This window comes from Podarcis erhardii (assembly GCF_964252035.2).
Source record: "Podarcis erhardii genome assembly, chromosome: 9".
Classification (NCBI taxonomy): domain Eukaryota; kingdom Metazoa; phylum Chordata; class Lepidosauria; order Squamata; family Lacertidae; genus Podarcis; species Podarcis erhardii.
The window spans coordinates 52285169-52299371 of record NC_138512.1 but is presented as its reverse complement, the minus strand read 5'-3'; the positions used below and the strand labels follow the sequence as shown (position 1 = coordinate 52299371).

The window sequence follows — 14203 nt, the reverse complement described above, 5'->3', positions numbered from 1 at the left end:
TCACAAAACATCATGCCGAGTGGATGAAATGAAACACAAAAAATAAATTGTACCTATTACTTTATTCTTCTTTCCGTTTTTAATTGGCGTGCATAGCAAACTTTCTATATTCTGGTTTTTACTATCTGCATTTTCATTCTGTTAATAAAAGAAACAAACCTTACTGACTTTATCAGTCAACACCAATGTTATAGATTAATCATGTAATATATAAAACTGTACAAGCATGATAATTTATGAACATGCCGAATCGTACTTCTCTCAGATTTTGGTTGGGGAAATTACAGTAGTAGCAACATTCTAAATCAACACAACTGTGAAATTTTCATTGAGATTTCCTCCATGATTTAGTACTCAAACACGTTTGCACTTTGGACAGGTGTTGTCAGGCTTCCTCTGCAGTAATAAACTGTACTTATATAATAGATACCTTTATGCCCAAATATTCACAACATTACAATTTTCAGAAGAACTATATGAGAATACTTACCAATTTCGCAACTAACTTTAAAAACAGCAGCAGACCCTAAAATAGTCATCTCCAGAATAGTGTCCCTGATAGGTTTTGGATTACAACATGCACCAGGCCCAGCCAGCAGAGTAAGTGGTCAGGGATGAAAGGGTATTTAATCCAAAACATCTGGAGTTGGTGGGAACCTGGCCTATAATTATCCCCTTCACAAGGTAACATACTGTTGGTTTTTTAAACAGCATAATCTACACAAATAGATTCTAAGTAGAAAATTGCTAATGCTTAAAAAAAAAAATCAAAATCAAAACACAGAGCCCTAGATATTCAAATGGCTAACTGGCAAGGGTAGGGCCTCTCTCAGTATTGAGAGACCAACAGTAGTAAAGATTTGTAGAGCCCAGTAAAAGTGAAAGGGGAGGATCCAGAAGATAAACCAAAACTAGTCTATAGTTGCCAGGGTTAATTACATCTGTCTATTCCCTACATTTATATTCTAACATTCTCATGCTATTCATGGTGATGCATGTGGTTCTTTCCACCACCATTTTATCGATGAGCTGCATTAAGTTGAGAGATAGTGATTGGTCCAAGGTCACCCAGTGACTTACAAAGGGGAGTGGGGATTTGAACCTGGGTTTCCCAGGTACTTGGGACGCGGGTGGTGCTGTGGGTTAAACCACAGAACCTAGGTCTCGAATCCCCATGACGGAGTGAGCTCCCGTTGCTCAGTCCCAGCTCCTGCCCACCTAGCAGTTCGAAAGCATGTCAAAGTGCAAGTAGATAAATAGGTACCGCTATGGTGAGAAGGTAAACAGCGTTTCCATGCGCTGCTCTGGTTTGCCAGAAGCGGCTTAGTTATGCTGGCCACATGACCCTGAAGCTGTATGCCGGTTCCTTCGGCCAGTAAAGCGAGATGAGAGCCGCAACCCCAGAGTGGGTCACGACTGGACCTAATGGTCAGGGGTCCCTTTACCTTTACCTTCCCAGGTACTGATCCCACACCCTAACCACATTGGTTCTCTCATATCCTGACATTCCACATAAAATGTTTCAGGCAGTTTACCTGAAAACTGTTAAAATATAACAGTAATAGGGGGGACAGCAAAAACAACAAATCCACAACCCATTACTAATCAGAGCAATGCAATAAACAATTAATTGTAAGGCAAAAACACAGAATGCCAATCTATTGAAAAACAACAATCCATTAAACAATTCAAAGGATAGCTATCAAAAAGTCTAGTCCATGATCCACCACACAGCAAATCAGTGCATAAGTGATCTGTCCTGAACTCATCAGTGAGCAGTAGTCTTTGTAACTGAAATCATATCAGAGCTTTGCCTTCCTGGACCAGGTACAAAATGGGAGAAAATGGGCCAGACAGAGAGCAATTGCCATCAGGCTAGACAGGTATGGTCCCATGAAAGACGTAGACATCTGCAGAGTGGGGACTGAAGCAGGTGTTGAGGGCTAATGTGATTATGCCTCTTGAAACTATTCAAGGCCTCTTAATGCAAGAATGACCCTAGAGGGGCATCGCACAAGATCTCTGGTAATTGAACTGCATGCACAAAAAGCCCTGCATTTTCCATTGGTAAGGTCAAAATCTAGATTTACATTTACTTACTGTCCAAGGAAATCTTTTGTCTTGGCGAATATCTGAAATGTTAAGAGGCTCCATGGTATTCTTCACGTATTGAGCATACATATAATTAATTTGGTTTGTATCATAGTTTCTGTTGGAGCAAGAAGAAACAGAGTAATTTCTCTGCACCACCCTCCTCATTGTCATTATTCAGTTACTGATCAACATCTACATAATCATCTCAAGGTGATGTACAATAAAAACAGCCAAAAAAAACCACCACACCAACTGATACGTTTGAAGCAAAACTAAAACAATACAAAATAGATACTCCTGGCAAAGACCCATTTATCCAGCTGGGAAAATGTGTTGGAACAAAAATGTCTTCATTTGTTTCCTGAAAGTAGCAACTGGAGCTCTCCATATATCTGCTTCTCTAAACTATTCTGGGGCTATCATTACATCCATTCAGCTATTACAACCATTCACCATTTAATTCTCTAATACGTCCCTAGATTTCCACAAGATGTCTGCCCTCAAAGTGTTTCTGGACTACAGCTTCTGTCATCTTTGACTACTGGCCATGCTAGTTGGGGCTGCTGGAAGCTGGAGTCAAAAACTACTTTAGGGAAGGCTGCTCTATGCTAGCAGCAATATCAAAAAGAGGTTATCCATGCAGTCCATGTTTCAAAAGAAAAAGAAGAGTTGCAGCATGGACAGTGGATGGCAGGTCTTGAGCAATCAATGAAGGATGTTCAAAGGAAAACAACAGAAAGATAATGAGGTGCTACAGGTTTTTTTAAAAAATAGAAAAACATCAAACATAATGTGTATCAAAGGAAAGAAAATATAAGGGAACTAATGTTGAAGAATGAAAGGCATGCAAGAAGAGAGAGGTGTTTCTAAAATCATATTTAATCATTTGCACTTGGAATTTTGGCATGTTTGTCAAACAAAAACAAATTTGCTTCACAAATAACACAGAGCAGATGGAACCCTTATGAATGTTCTCAACACTTTTGAAAGTTCATGTTAAAAGATGCTTTTCAGAGCTGAATGCACATGTCTTGCATTGCATTTGCTGTACTGTGATATAACATTTCCTTCTTCCAATCAGACACAAAATAAATCTTTCCCAAGTAGTAATTATATTATATTCCCTCCCCTCCCACTGTTGCCACTCTCTTTGCTGAAGACTCAGTCTTTTTCTGTACATACTCAGAAGACTTTTGCATTGACCCGATCACCTTCTGTTTTAAATTCATGCAATCTGAAGAGCCATGCATAATGCTGTACAGTGGGTGAGTGGAAAGAGCTCCATGTGCTCTAGAAGTGAAGCTTTTGGGGATCTTTTGTGGTTAAGGAGATACATTTGAAAACATGTTTACAAACAATTTCAAAACATCTCCGAACAAACTTGCCAGAGACTATGCCTTGTTCTTCAAAAGCCTGGCATTAGGGGCTGTTTTCCGCTTGGACCACCTTGTTTAGTGCAGCATCTGCAAAGACTCTGTGCCAAGATTCCTAGTTAAGAGCTCTGCATGTATTTTATTAGGCAAATGTGATGACTTGGATATTGTGCCCTTCAAGAAAGCTGTGGTCTGTAACCCTCTCTGTGAGATAAATTTCTATGTCACATACTACTCAATCTAGCTGGCACGCATCTTCGTTCTAATCTACAGAATTAAGTGACAGGCCCATTGATTTTGAAGGAAATTGCCAAGGGAAGGATGCTTGGAATAGCAGCCCAAGTCCCAGGAACATCAGCAGAATTAAATCAATTTCAGTAGTGAAAATAGGTCAACATTTTGACCACATGGGTTGGATAAAAGCTTTTAATAAAGGCTGAGTTGAATTAAACTTTCAAAATGTTTGGCGTGTCTTTCCATAGGTCTGTTGTTTCTTGTATTGCAGGCATGTCCAACTCCCAAGAGACTGTGATCTACTCACAGTATAAAAAGACCGGCTGTGATCTACCCACTGTCATTGCCAGAAGCTGTTGAGCTTTTGTTAGAGGAGGGTTGAACTTTTTTTGGGGGGGCAGTTTACAGAAGTTGTTGAGCGTTTTTTTTGGGGGGGGGGCAGGTTTGGCCAAAGGCCATCATTAAACTTCATGCCATGATCTACCTGGGACACCCCCACGATCTACCTGTTGGACATGCCTGTTTTATTGCTTCCAGGCTGACATTATGAGGACACTCAGTCTGTAGATTTGACCCACCTGACCCTCAGATGTGGCACACAGACAATCCCGATTAGTCCAAGCACAGTCTGAGCACCAGCAGCATCAGCATGAGCTTTCACCAGGGCTGGATGAGTAACTTAAAGCCCTCTAAATGTTGTTGAACTCCAATTCATGTTTGCCCCAGCCAGCATGGTCAGTAGTCAGGGATGATGCGCGTTGTAGTCCAACAACTTCTAGAGGGCCACAGGTTAGCCAACCCTGCTCTAAATAACTGTTTTGGGAGTGACTGCTGCAGGAAATCCCTTCTACCTGTTGTTTGCAATTCACCATCTCTGCATCTAGTTTAGCACTATATCATGCAACCAATGGTGGGAACTTGCATGGCAAATACACTGCAGCACTAAGAGGGGAAGATAAGCCAACAAAATGATGAACCATCTTCATCTTGATAGGATCCCTTCTCCTCTTGCTCACTCATGAATGCAAGTAGCCTCTTTCATATCTCCTCTATCCCACTCTCCTCATTGTGGACTTTGTCTATGCACCCACCAGAAGTAGAATGGAGCCACTAATTTCCAACCCCTTTTGTAAAGCAACAAAGGAGCTTTTAAGAAGAAAAGTATACTGAACATGTACAGCCGTTCTGTCTGGTAGTGCTGAATTTCTGAGCAAAGAGGAGTGCAACTCTCAGGGGATATCTTCTGCACAAGCTCCTCTGAAATTAGTGGAATGCACAAGAGGTGTATTCTTGTACATTATTTCATATCCGCGACTTTGTGCAGATAATGTTTCTGGCAATATGAAAGCAGAAAGCACTGCATTTTCTGTCTTGCCCATGTGTCTGAGGCAATGGTAATTTGAGATCCATTTTTACCTTTTGTGGGTCTCACTTGAATTTTCTAATTCCTCAGATTCCATGTGAAAGACGCTGGAAAATGGATCCTAAAAATGAGAACAGTTTCAGCTTAGTTAGTATGTATAAATGGAATTATCTGTATTTCATAGCATTCAATTAAGTAATTTATTCAAGGACAGCAGCAAGTTGCTTCTGTCTCATGGTACCGTGTTACTAGGCATGAGAACATAAAAGCCCAGTTGGATCAGACCAAAGGCTCATCTAGTCCAGCATTCTGTTCTCACAGTGGCCAACCCGATGTCCATGGGAAGGCAACAGGCAGATGCTTCCAGCAACTGATATTCAGAGGCATACTGTCTCAAATACTGAAGATAATATAGCCATTTTCTTATGTGACTGCCTTAAATTTCTTCATGGGTTGTAATCTGGGACCATATGCTCTTCTCTACACCCAAAGAGCATCTTCTGAGTCCCTTCTCCAGGTGTCCTCACCAGGTGAGATGAGCTAGGTGGCACCCAAACCATGGAATGCTCTCCTCAGGTGCCTGCACCCTTGATGCCATTTCAGCATTAAGCAAACACCCTTTTTATGTTCGCAGGCCTTTTAATCTGTTCCTTCTTTAAATGTGTTGTGCTGATTTTATGTTTTATCGATTTATTGTATGTGTGCTATTGTTGTTATTTTTGTTCTCAGTCACTATGAAAACATGGGAGACAGATTAAAAAAATTAAAAATGCAAGGCAGGATGTCAGTGCAGGGTGCACAACAATCACTGCACTCTGCTCTTTCAGTGGCTGCAATCCAGGGATCTAGTCCATTGTTGTTCCTTGTATGCATATGGTCATTGAACACAATTGCAAAAGATGGGCTTCCAGTGCTGAGTGCTGGCTCTAAGGCATCTAAGGGATGCCTAAGAATCTTCTTTCCTCAAAAAGCAGTCAGGTTCTGTACTTACCGAGCTGTCTTCGTCCACTATGAAAATGGTGCACTTCTGCACCTGCATAAAGGTGATTATGGTGGCAGCTATCTTCTTCAAAATCACTTCTAAAGATTGCTGCTCTTCAAATATTAAGCTGGCAAGATCAAGGAGAACCTACAAGGGAAAAGAAAAGAAAGATATATTAATGTTGGCAAATTTTTGATGGAAAGCAAGGCAGACACAAATTTAATAATTATGAAGTGAGATTCCCCCCCCCCTTTTTTAATGGAGATGAAAGTCTCAGGACCAAACAGCACATGATGCCGATCATCTATTTTTATATCTTTTTAAATCAAAGAATCATAAGCATTTTTCATTCACACAAAACCCCTTATCAGGAACCTTGTTGGAAGACAATCATAGCAGAACCCAAGACATAACAGAACCACATAATTAATAATGGTGCATAACTGAGGAAATGTTTCATCCCACAGATTTCTTTTTTTTTACCTAGATCTTTTAGTTTTCCCTGCCTTTTCTTTTGGTGATATCCTTTGATTAAACCGACAAATATTTAACATTAAAAAGTTTTCAAATTAGCTACTTGGCTTACTCATGCTTTCTACTTCCTGTCTACTCAAGACAGAGACATCATTCATCCATCTTCTGCAATAGAAATTTTGGGTCGGGTACATTCTTAACCCAGTGGGGACTCGCGTCTTTGGATGTTTTGGCTCATCGTGTCAACACAACCTTGATTTCTCCCACAATGCCCCACTGTAAGCTTTGCAGTGGGTGGGTGTGTATGTGGAGTGGAATTCTCAATTTGGCAAACTAGGACCCTGTTTGAAAAAAACATCAACCATGCAGTGCCGCATTATGGAGCTGGGCTGAGATGTTTACACCCCCTTTCCAAGCAATTTTGAAATCCCATCCCACTGGCAAGCTTAGGAGCACTGTCTGCCTATTTTATTCATACTGATTTTTTTTCCACACTGCCAGAGGTGGGCCTAGATACTTCCCTCCGTAAACAGTGGTGGAATATAAATAACCCTCCAACAAAGCACATGGCTAGAGGACACACCCTTAGAAACATACTGAGAGAGACCAACTCTGATTCACCAGATACAGTAAACACCCTATTAATACATGTGGAGGAGCCTCAGAGTCTGAGTGAGTTTACAGAAGACGCAGGATCAGGGCTTGTTCAGGCTCCAACTCACTCCAACGTCAGGAAAATTGGGGGGGGGCAGATGCTCTGAATTTACCTTCCTTTCTTTTCTACTTTCCCTCCAAGCATTTGAAACCTCTCAACTCTCTACTTCTTTACTTACATCTCACCACTGCCCATCGAGGTATTTGTATGCTAGGTACAATCTACATGTTCATATAAGGCCTGTGGCTCAGTGGGGGGAGAACATGCTCTGCATGCACAAAATCCCAGGTTCAATCCTAATGTCTCCAGCTATCTGAAGTAGCAGGGAGCCAGTTTGGTAGAGTGGTCAGAGTCAGACAAGGACCTAGGAGACCAGGGATCAAATCCCCATGAAGCCATGAAGTTCACCTTAGGCCAGTCACTACCTTTCAGCCCAACCTAACACACAGGGTTGTTGTGGGGATTGAATGGGGAGCTGGAGACCCATGTATGCCACCTTGTGCTCTATGGAAGAAAAGATGGGATATAAAGCAAATAGAGGCCTTGGAAAGCCCAAGACTATGCGAGCCAAATCAAGGCCACATGGACAGGCTCCCACACTGATTCTGCCCACAACTCCAAGCCATACATTATGCAAGAGATGATAGATGATGATAGATAGATGATAGATGATGATGATAGATAGATAGATAGATAGATAGATAGATAGATAGATAGATAGATGATAGATAGATAGACAGACAGACAGATGATTGATAGATAGATAGATGATCGATATAGATAGATAGATGATAGATAGATGATCGATATAGATAGATAGATGATAGATGACAGATAGATAGATAGATAGATGATTGATAGATAGATAGATAGATAGATAGATGGGATAGTGACTTTTTAGGCTCACCTGGTTGCGTCTGTTTTCCAGCAGGGATGTCTCATACAGCTGAGCATTGTGAAGAACAATTCCACAAAAAGCCAGGTATGCAGCAAAATCCTAAAAACCAGGTAATACTAAGTTAATTGAATTGGCAGACTGAGTATTGAGATGGCTGGGAGATAGTCAACTAATCACTGTAAAAGTACAATACAGTACAGATAAGGACCAGATTGGGCTAAATCCTACTAACACAAAAGCAGAGAGGGGAGGTTTCAAATTGGACAGAAAATAGTCTCGCTTGCTCTAGGTGCTTTCCTCTCTATTGGTTTATATTGACTCTTAACATTTGCATAAAACACATTGGCAATCCTAACCAGTGTGATATTACTTCTCTGCTCTTTGCCATTTGTCTTCAGTATCTGTCAACAATCCCAAAGAAGGGACAACATGTACAGGCCTATATCAGATTCCCCAAACAGTTATTTACGTTTTGAAATGCTCTTGTGTTTTCTTGTTTCTAACAGCACTCCAATTACTTGGATATGGCATGAAGAGTTGTTATTTTCTGTTCCCAAGAAACCTGCTTTAGTAGCAACGAGTGTTGTTTATATACTGTCCGAAAATACCCAATTCTACCTGTGACCATATCCCCAGTGGTAAAGATTTGTGGTCAATTCTTGCAAACACAAAACCAGAGTTGGACAATGGAATATCTTATTTGCAATATTAAGTGCACAATGTCTTACAGAGACCCTCATCAACTTGGTCCAAAGCAAATAAAATAAAGAGTCTCCTTCCCTGAGCAATAATAAAAACAATCTACAGATGCTATCAAAGAGTGTTTCAGATTTTTTGACAATTATACATAAAATTGTTCTGCTAGTCAGCAGTTGCCAGGAGTTCTGCATTTGTTTTGGAAACATGTGTCTCACTTCTAACCACAGCTTACTTAAGAAGTATCAGTGACATCAAGGTATTTATTCATGAATAAGTGCATTCTTGAGCACAACCCATGCAATATTTATCTCTATTTTCTCATGATGAAAGTATTCCATAATAAGTAGTTCTGGGGAACCACACACACCAAAAGTTACGTCAGCCTTAAATACTGAACACATGGTATAGCCACCTATCATACAATAAATTATGTGTTTTAAAAGTAGGAATCAAATTTTGCTTACATAGCAAACTTGTGAGCCATTTTTGTTTAGGAAATATATTACTTCTGATGTCCTGCAGATGTTCATCACACATTCCATTTAGACAGGATGAATGAATTCTTATCCTGCTATTGCCAATGTTTGTCAGCTAGTGGAATAGAGCAACTTTTCCCAAACTGGTCCTCTCTCAATATTATGGACTACAACTTCCAACAGCTCCAGCCAGCACTTGGGATGATGGAAGTTGTAGTCCAACTGCATCTGGGGGAGTTGGATTGGGGAAGTATTGGAAGATTTAACAGTGAATAGATATAATGATAGTACAATCATAGTTCATCATAGAAACTGCCCTGAGATTTACAAATGAATACAAATTCAATAAATAAGAAGAATAAGCAGCTCATAAATGAGTGATTTCTATTAAGAACATAAAAAGAGCCCTGATGGATTAGAGCAGGGGTTGTCAACCTGGTCCCTAGTGCTCACTAGTGGGCATTTCAGGATTCTAGATGGGTGGTAGGGGGTTCTACGGAACAAGGAAATTTTACCATCAAGAAGGATGTATTAGGTAGGTATGAAAAAGTTGACTACCCCTGGATTAGACGAAGGCCTATCCAGCTTAGCATCTTGTTTCCTCACACTGACCAACCAAACAGATGCTTCTGGGAAGCCCACAAGCAGGACATGAGAGCAATAGCATAACGGGAAGCAGCCATTTTGGGGGGAGTTCTGTTCCTTGCCCCATGCACATCAGTGGAGTGGACATAATTTGCTCTGTTACGCCCCCATTCAGCTCTCTTCCCGGTCCAAAAGGACCTACGTGGTGGCGGTCGCGCATCAATTGGACATGTGCAAAATGGTCGCCGCCTGTACTCCTGCTGTTGTTTCCAAGCAATGGGTTTTCAGAGGCATGCTGCCTCTGATCCAGGATGTATAATAAAGCTACTGACAGCCTTTATCCTTCATGAATTTGTCTTATCCCCCTTTAACATTATCTGGGCAGACGGCCATCACTACATTTTGGGGAAGCGTATTCTAGAGTTTTAACTATGCAACATGTGAAGAAACACTGACTTTTGTCTTCATTGGATGAATCCCAATACTCTGAGGCTCTAGTACTATGTTCAAGCAGACTAAACAATCCAGAATAAACTCATGTAAACAGAGAGGAAATTAAATTATCTGTGTATACCAACAACTTCTATGAGTCTATATTTGAATGAAATTGCTGAATTTCTAAGCTCTGTTACACAGAATGCTTATTTATTTTGTTTTAATGTATAGACCACTCACATTAGAATATATATGAGTGGTGTACTTCTTTTGAATATAATTTCCAAATGTCTGAATGCTTCCAAACTGCATTAATTTACTCCCACACTGTTGTCAGTAGAAAAGTGGTTTACTTTTGTGCTGTTCACATGGTCATTGAAAGAAATATTAATTAGTTCATGTTACTCTATTTATTTATTGTTTCATTAGGTGATTCTCCGCTTTCTAACAAGTTTCCAAGTAGCTTACAGAATATTAATATTACAACAAAACAGTTTTTTTAAAAAAACCCTTTATGTCCTGCTTTTCATCCTTAATAGCAAAGAAATGTGCAAAAATAAAAAAACAATCAAATTACAAAATTCAGACTAAACTAGGAGCCACTTAGTCCAACAGCAGGTAAGTCAAAAGAATCCAGGTGGTACTAACGGCCAGCAGAATTTTTCAAAGCCAACTCTTTTCAGCATGGTGCTTAAATGACACTAAAGTAGGCACCAGGTGAGCCTCCCTGGGGAAAGCACTCCACAGCCAGGGTGCTACCACCTAGCTGGCCCTTTCCCTAGCAGCTGCCTGCCCCACCTCAGATGGTGGAGGCACTTGAAGTAGCTTTGCTGTCATGGAAAGTGGGGAGAAGCTAATCATTTATACCTTCTCATCTTGCTCAGTGAATATTCCTCCACCACCAGACTTCTTGTTGATTGCTTGTGCCACACCAACCACCTGATGAAAATAAAATATAGAAATATTAGTTAATTCCATAGGGTGTTGACTGCAAGTCATGTAGAAGTGAACATTAGATATCAAGTAGCTGCTATGTAGTAACTTCTTCTTCTTCTTTTTAAATAAATGTATGTTTTAAATGAAAATGTGTATTTAACATCTGAACTTGATTGGTACTGTGATTTCTCCAACTTTGACAAAACAGATGGCAAGAAGACTCCAAAATGTATTTTAGTTCTCCAAATCCAATGCTCGATATTTCCGTCAGTTCCTACTGTTGGGACAAACTGATGCTTTTGACGTTACAACAACCATGTGTTCGAAAAAGTTTTCTATGTACCACATTGACAACAGTCAATGGCAATGAGATGAGGGTGGTAGAGAAGGAAACAAGGAAGGCAGGAATCTCAGCCTGCACTGTTTTCTGCTCCTGCCCCTACCAAGTGAGAGCCCCTTTTTGACAGCCCCGGATCACTCCAGGTGGACCACACCCCAGTGAACCAGGGGCTGCCTGATGTCAAGAACTGGCTGGATGAGGAGGAGTGGTGGGAGGCACCCTAGGGAAGCCTGAGAGCCAGAGGAGTGGTGGTGAGACACTGAGGACAGATCAGAGGGGGATGGGAGGGGAGGAATGGTTGGAAGTTGAAGAAGCAACAGGCTTAAGTGAGCAAGAGGAGCCAGGTGTGGAAAGCAGCTCAGACTCAGCTGATGAAGCAGAGAAGGAGGGGATAGATGCTCCATTATAGGGGCTGGTTCTGCCTGAGACCTCTCTGCTTGTATGCTGTTTTCCTGAATAAAGAATTTCCTTTTCTGCTCATCTCTGCATCTTCAGTGATGCCCTGCATCTGAACCTGCCCTGCATCTGAACTTGTTCTGGTTAAATGTTGAATCGGCCACATTCTGTTCAGGATGCACAACCCCACTAGGATCTTTTCCAGCTTGTAGGCAATCTTTGGGAGTGGGGCGGGGCTGCGCAACAGGCATTGGCAGGTTATTAAACATTGTGGCTCCTCCAAGCCTCAGATTCCCCAGAACCTGGTTTTAAATGTGATTATTTATTTATATCAAACGTTTAAACAAAATTATGTAAGGCACTTTAGATAAAATTAATACAAAGTTCTAACAGAATATATAATGATAATAATAGACTAATAATAGACACAATATGATATAATATAGAATAAATAAAATAAGACACAGACAAAGAGGCAGAATTTACAATAAAATCAAAGCTATTCTTTTTGCATACCACATCCTCACAAGTTAAGGGCTTGCCTACAGCTTGCCAGTGACATATGTAGCGTATTCTCCTTGATTCAGATGGTGAAAAGAGGAGTTCATGTTCAAAGCTCCTTAAGTTCATTTAGTTCAGATGGAGAAAGTATGCTTTTTCTCTCTGTGTGTGTTGTCTTTGGAGTTTCTAAGTAACTGTTTAATTTCAAGTGACTTGAAATGCCTAGCTGCTTTTTGTGTACATATAATAGCTCTGCTGGATTTCAGAGCTTCCTGATGTTAACAGCCACAATTCCATGAGCATTAATGGAAAGTTTCAAAGGGAGTGCTCCATTAATACACTTATATCTGATCTTCTTGGGACCTCCTGCAGAGAGGTAATTGAGTCAGATGAGCAACTTTTGATGTTTCACTTGTCGTCCAAAGCAAATGAAAATAGCAAGATGCTTTTTTTGAAAGGTTTATCTGCACGCAGAATCTGAAGTGCTTTCTTCCAAAGGGAAATAGCTCTGCAACCATTAGCCCAATCCCACCTCACTTATTTTCCTGCCTCTTTCAACCTCCTTTCAAAGTTTGGCACAGAAGAAAACAATTTCTGAAGAGGAAGGGTGGTGGTGAGGAGGAAGGGATATCTGTTGTTGCTGGCGGCATCCATCTGTCTCAAAAGACAATGGAGTGCGCCTCCGGGGGTGAAGTCAAACCGCTGTAGAATCACAGCGCCTGCTGTGGATGCAGAGACCGGTAACTTGCAACTGCTGACTCCCACGTTGTTTTTGCTGCATTAGCAGCACCAAAGTGGCCTCTCTGGGGTGCAAGCCTGGACAGTGTGGATGGAGGTCCTGGGCTGCCCAGACAACAAGACACACACACACTCCTCGACCTTGCTGGTGTGGTCCAAAGGAAAGCAGTTCAATACATTTGGCAACAGCTTGGCTGCAGGAGTTGCCGGAAATAGATGTACAAGGCACCACCCAACCGCCTTAGCGACTCCACTCCAGATTTGTGTAGGGTTTACTCCTCAGCCTTTTCTTCTCCCAAAGAAAGGCAATGGGTACTGATTTTTCCATAGGGTTTACTCCCAAAGCCTTTCTTACAAACGAGTATAGCAACAAGGCAGTGGAGGTTTGGGATCAGAGCTTTTTCTCTTCTCTTCTCTTCTCTTCTCTTCTCTTCTCTTCTCTTCTCTTCTTCTTCTAGATTTGCTACCTTCCCAGATTGGGACACTGGTGCAATGGGGGTGCAGTATTGGGTGCACCAGATTGAAAGCCAGGTAAGAAAGGCATGTAAAATATAGCACCAGTTCCAGATAGTTATCTGCAGATATATAGCATCTATGCTTTCTTGTCCTGGAGAAATGGATTCTGGAGTTGTGAAAAACATTCAGCAAAGTGAGAAAAATCTAAACATGCATAATTTAGGCTGATGGAGCATCATCACACATAAGTAAGATTTTTATTCTTCCCTAAAACTGATCAAATAATACCACCATGAGTAAGAACAAGACCAGATTGTGGGAAATGAACCTAGGAACACATTCCTTAATTAAGTAGATGAATCGAACCGACATTAAAGCCTAACCCAAATCCTTCAGACAAACCTTCCATGCATACCCCAAGAGTGCACTACAAACTGGAACAGAGTTAAACTCATCATTCCAAACAACATTACTGGACAAGTAATAAGCATTTACTCTTCAGCATATGCTCTTACTTCCCCACCCCACCCCCTTAGAGGTTGTCTGTACTACTTCAGTTGTATGTTAG

General features: G+C 41.0%; 1 protein-coding gene across 10 annotated transcripts in view; it reads right to left on the bottom strand.

Moving 5' to 3' along the window:
* The window catches only part of PDE5A (phosphodiesterase 5A), a 115113-nt gene that overhangs the window by 24547 nt on the left and 76363 nt on the right, over window positions 1-14203 (bottom strand). For all 10 annotated transcript variants that reach the window (XM_081876771.1, XM_081876768.1, XM_081876766.1 and 7 more), the window contains 6 exons: window positions 11136-11207; window positions 8083-8172; window positions 6056-6193; window positions 5118-5185; window positions 2101-2209; window positions 54-138 (listed from right to left, as the gene is read on the bottom strand). In XM_081876771.1, coding sequence (XP_081732897.1) covers window positions 54-138; window positions 2101-2209; window positions 5118-5185; window positions 6056-6193; window positions 8083-8172; window positions 11136-11207 — 562 coding nt within the window. The remainder of the gene's footprint in view (window positions 1-53; window positions 139-2100; window positions 2210-5117; window positions 5186-6055; window positions 6194-8082; window positions 8173-11135; window positions 11208-14203) is intronic.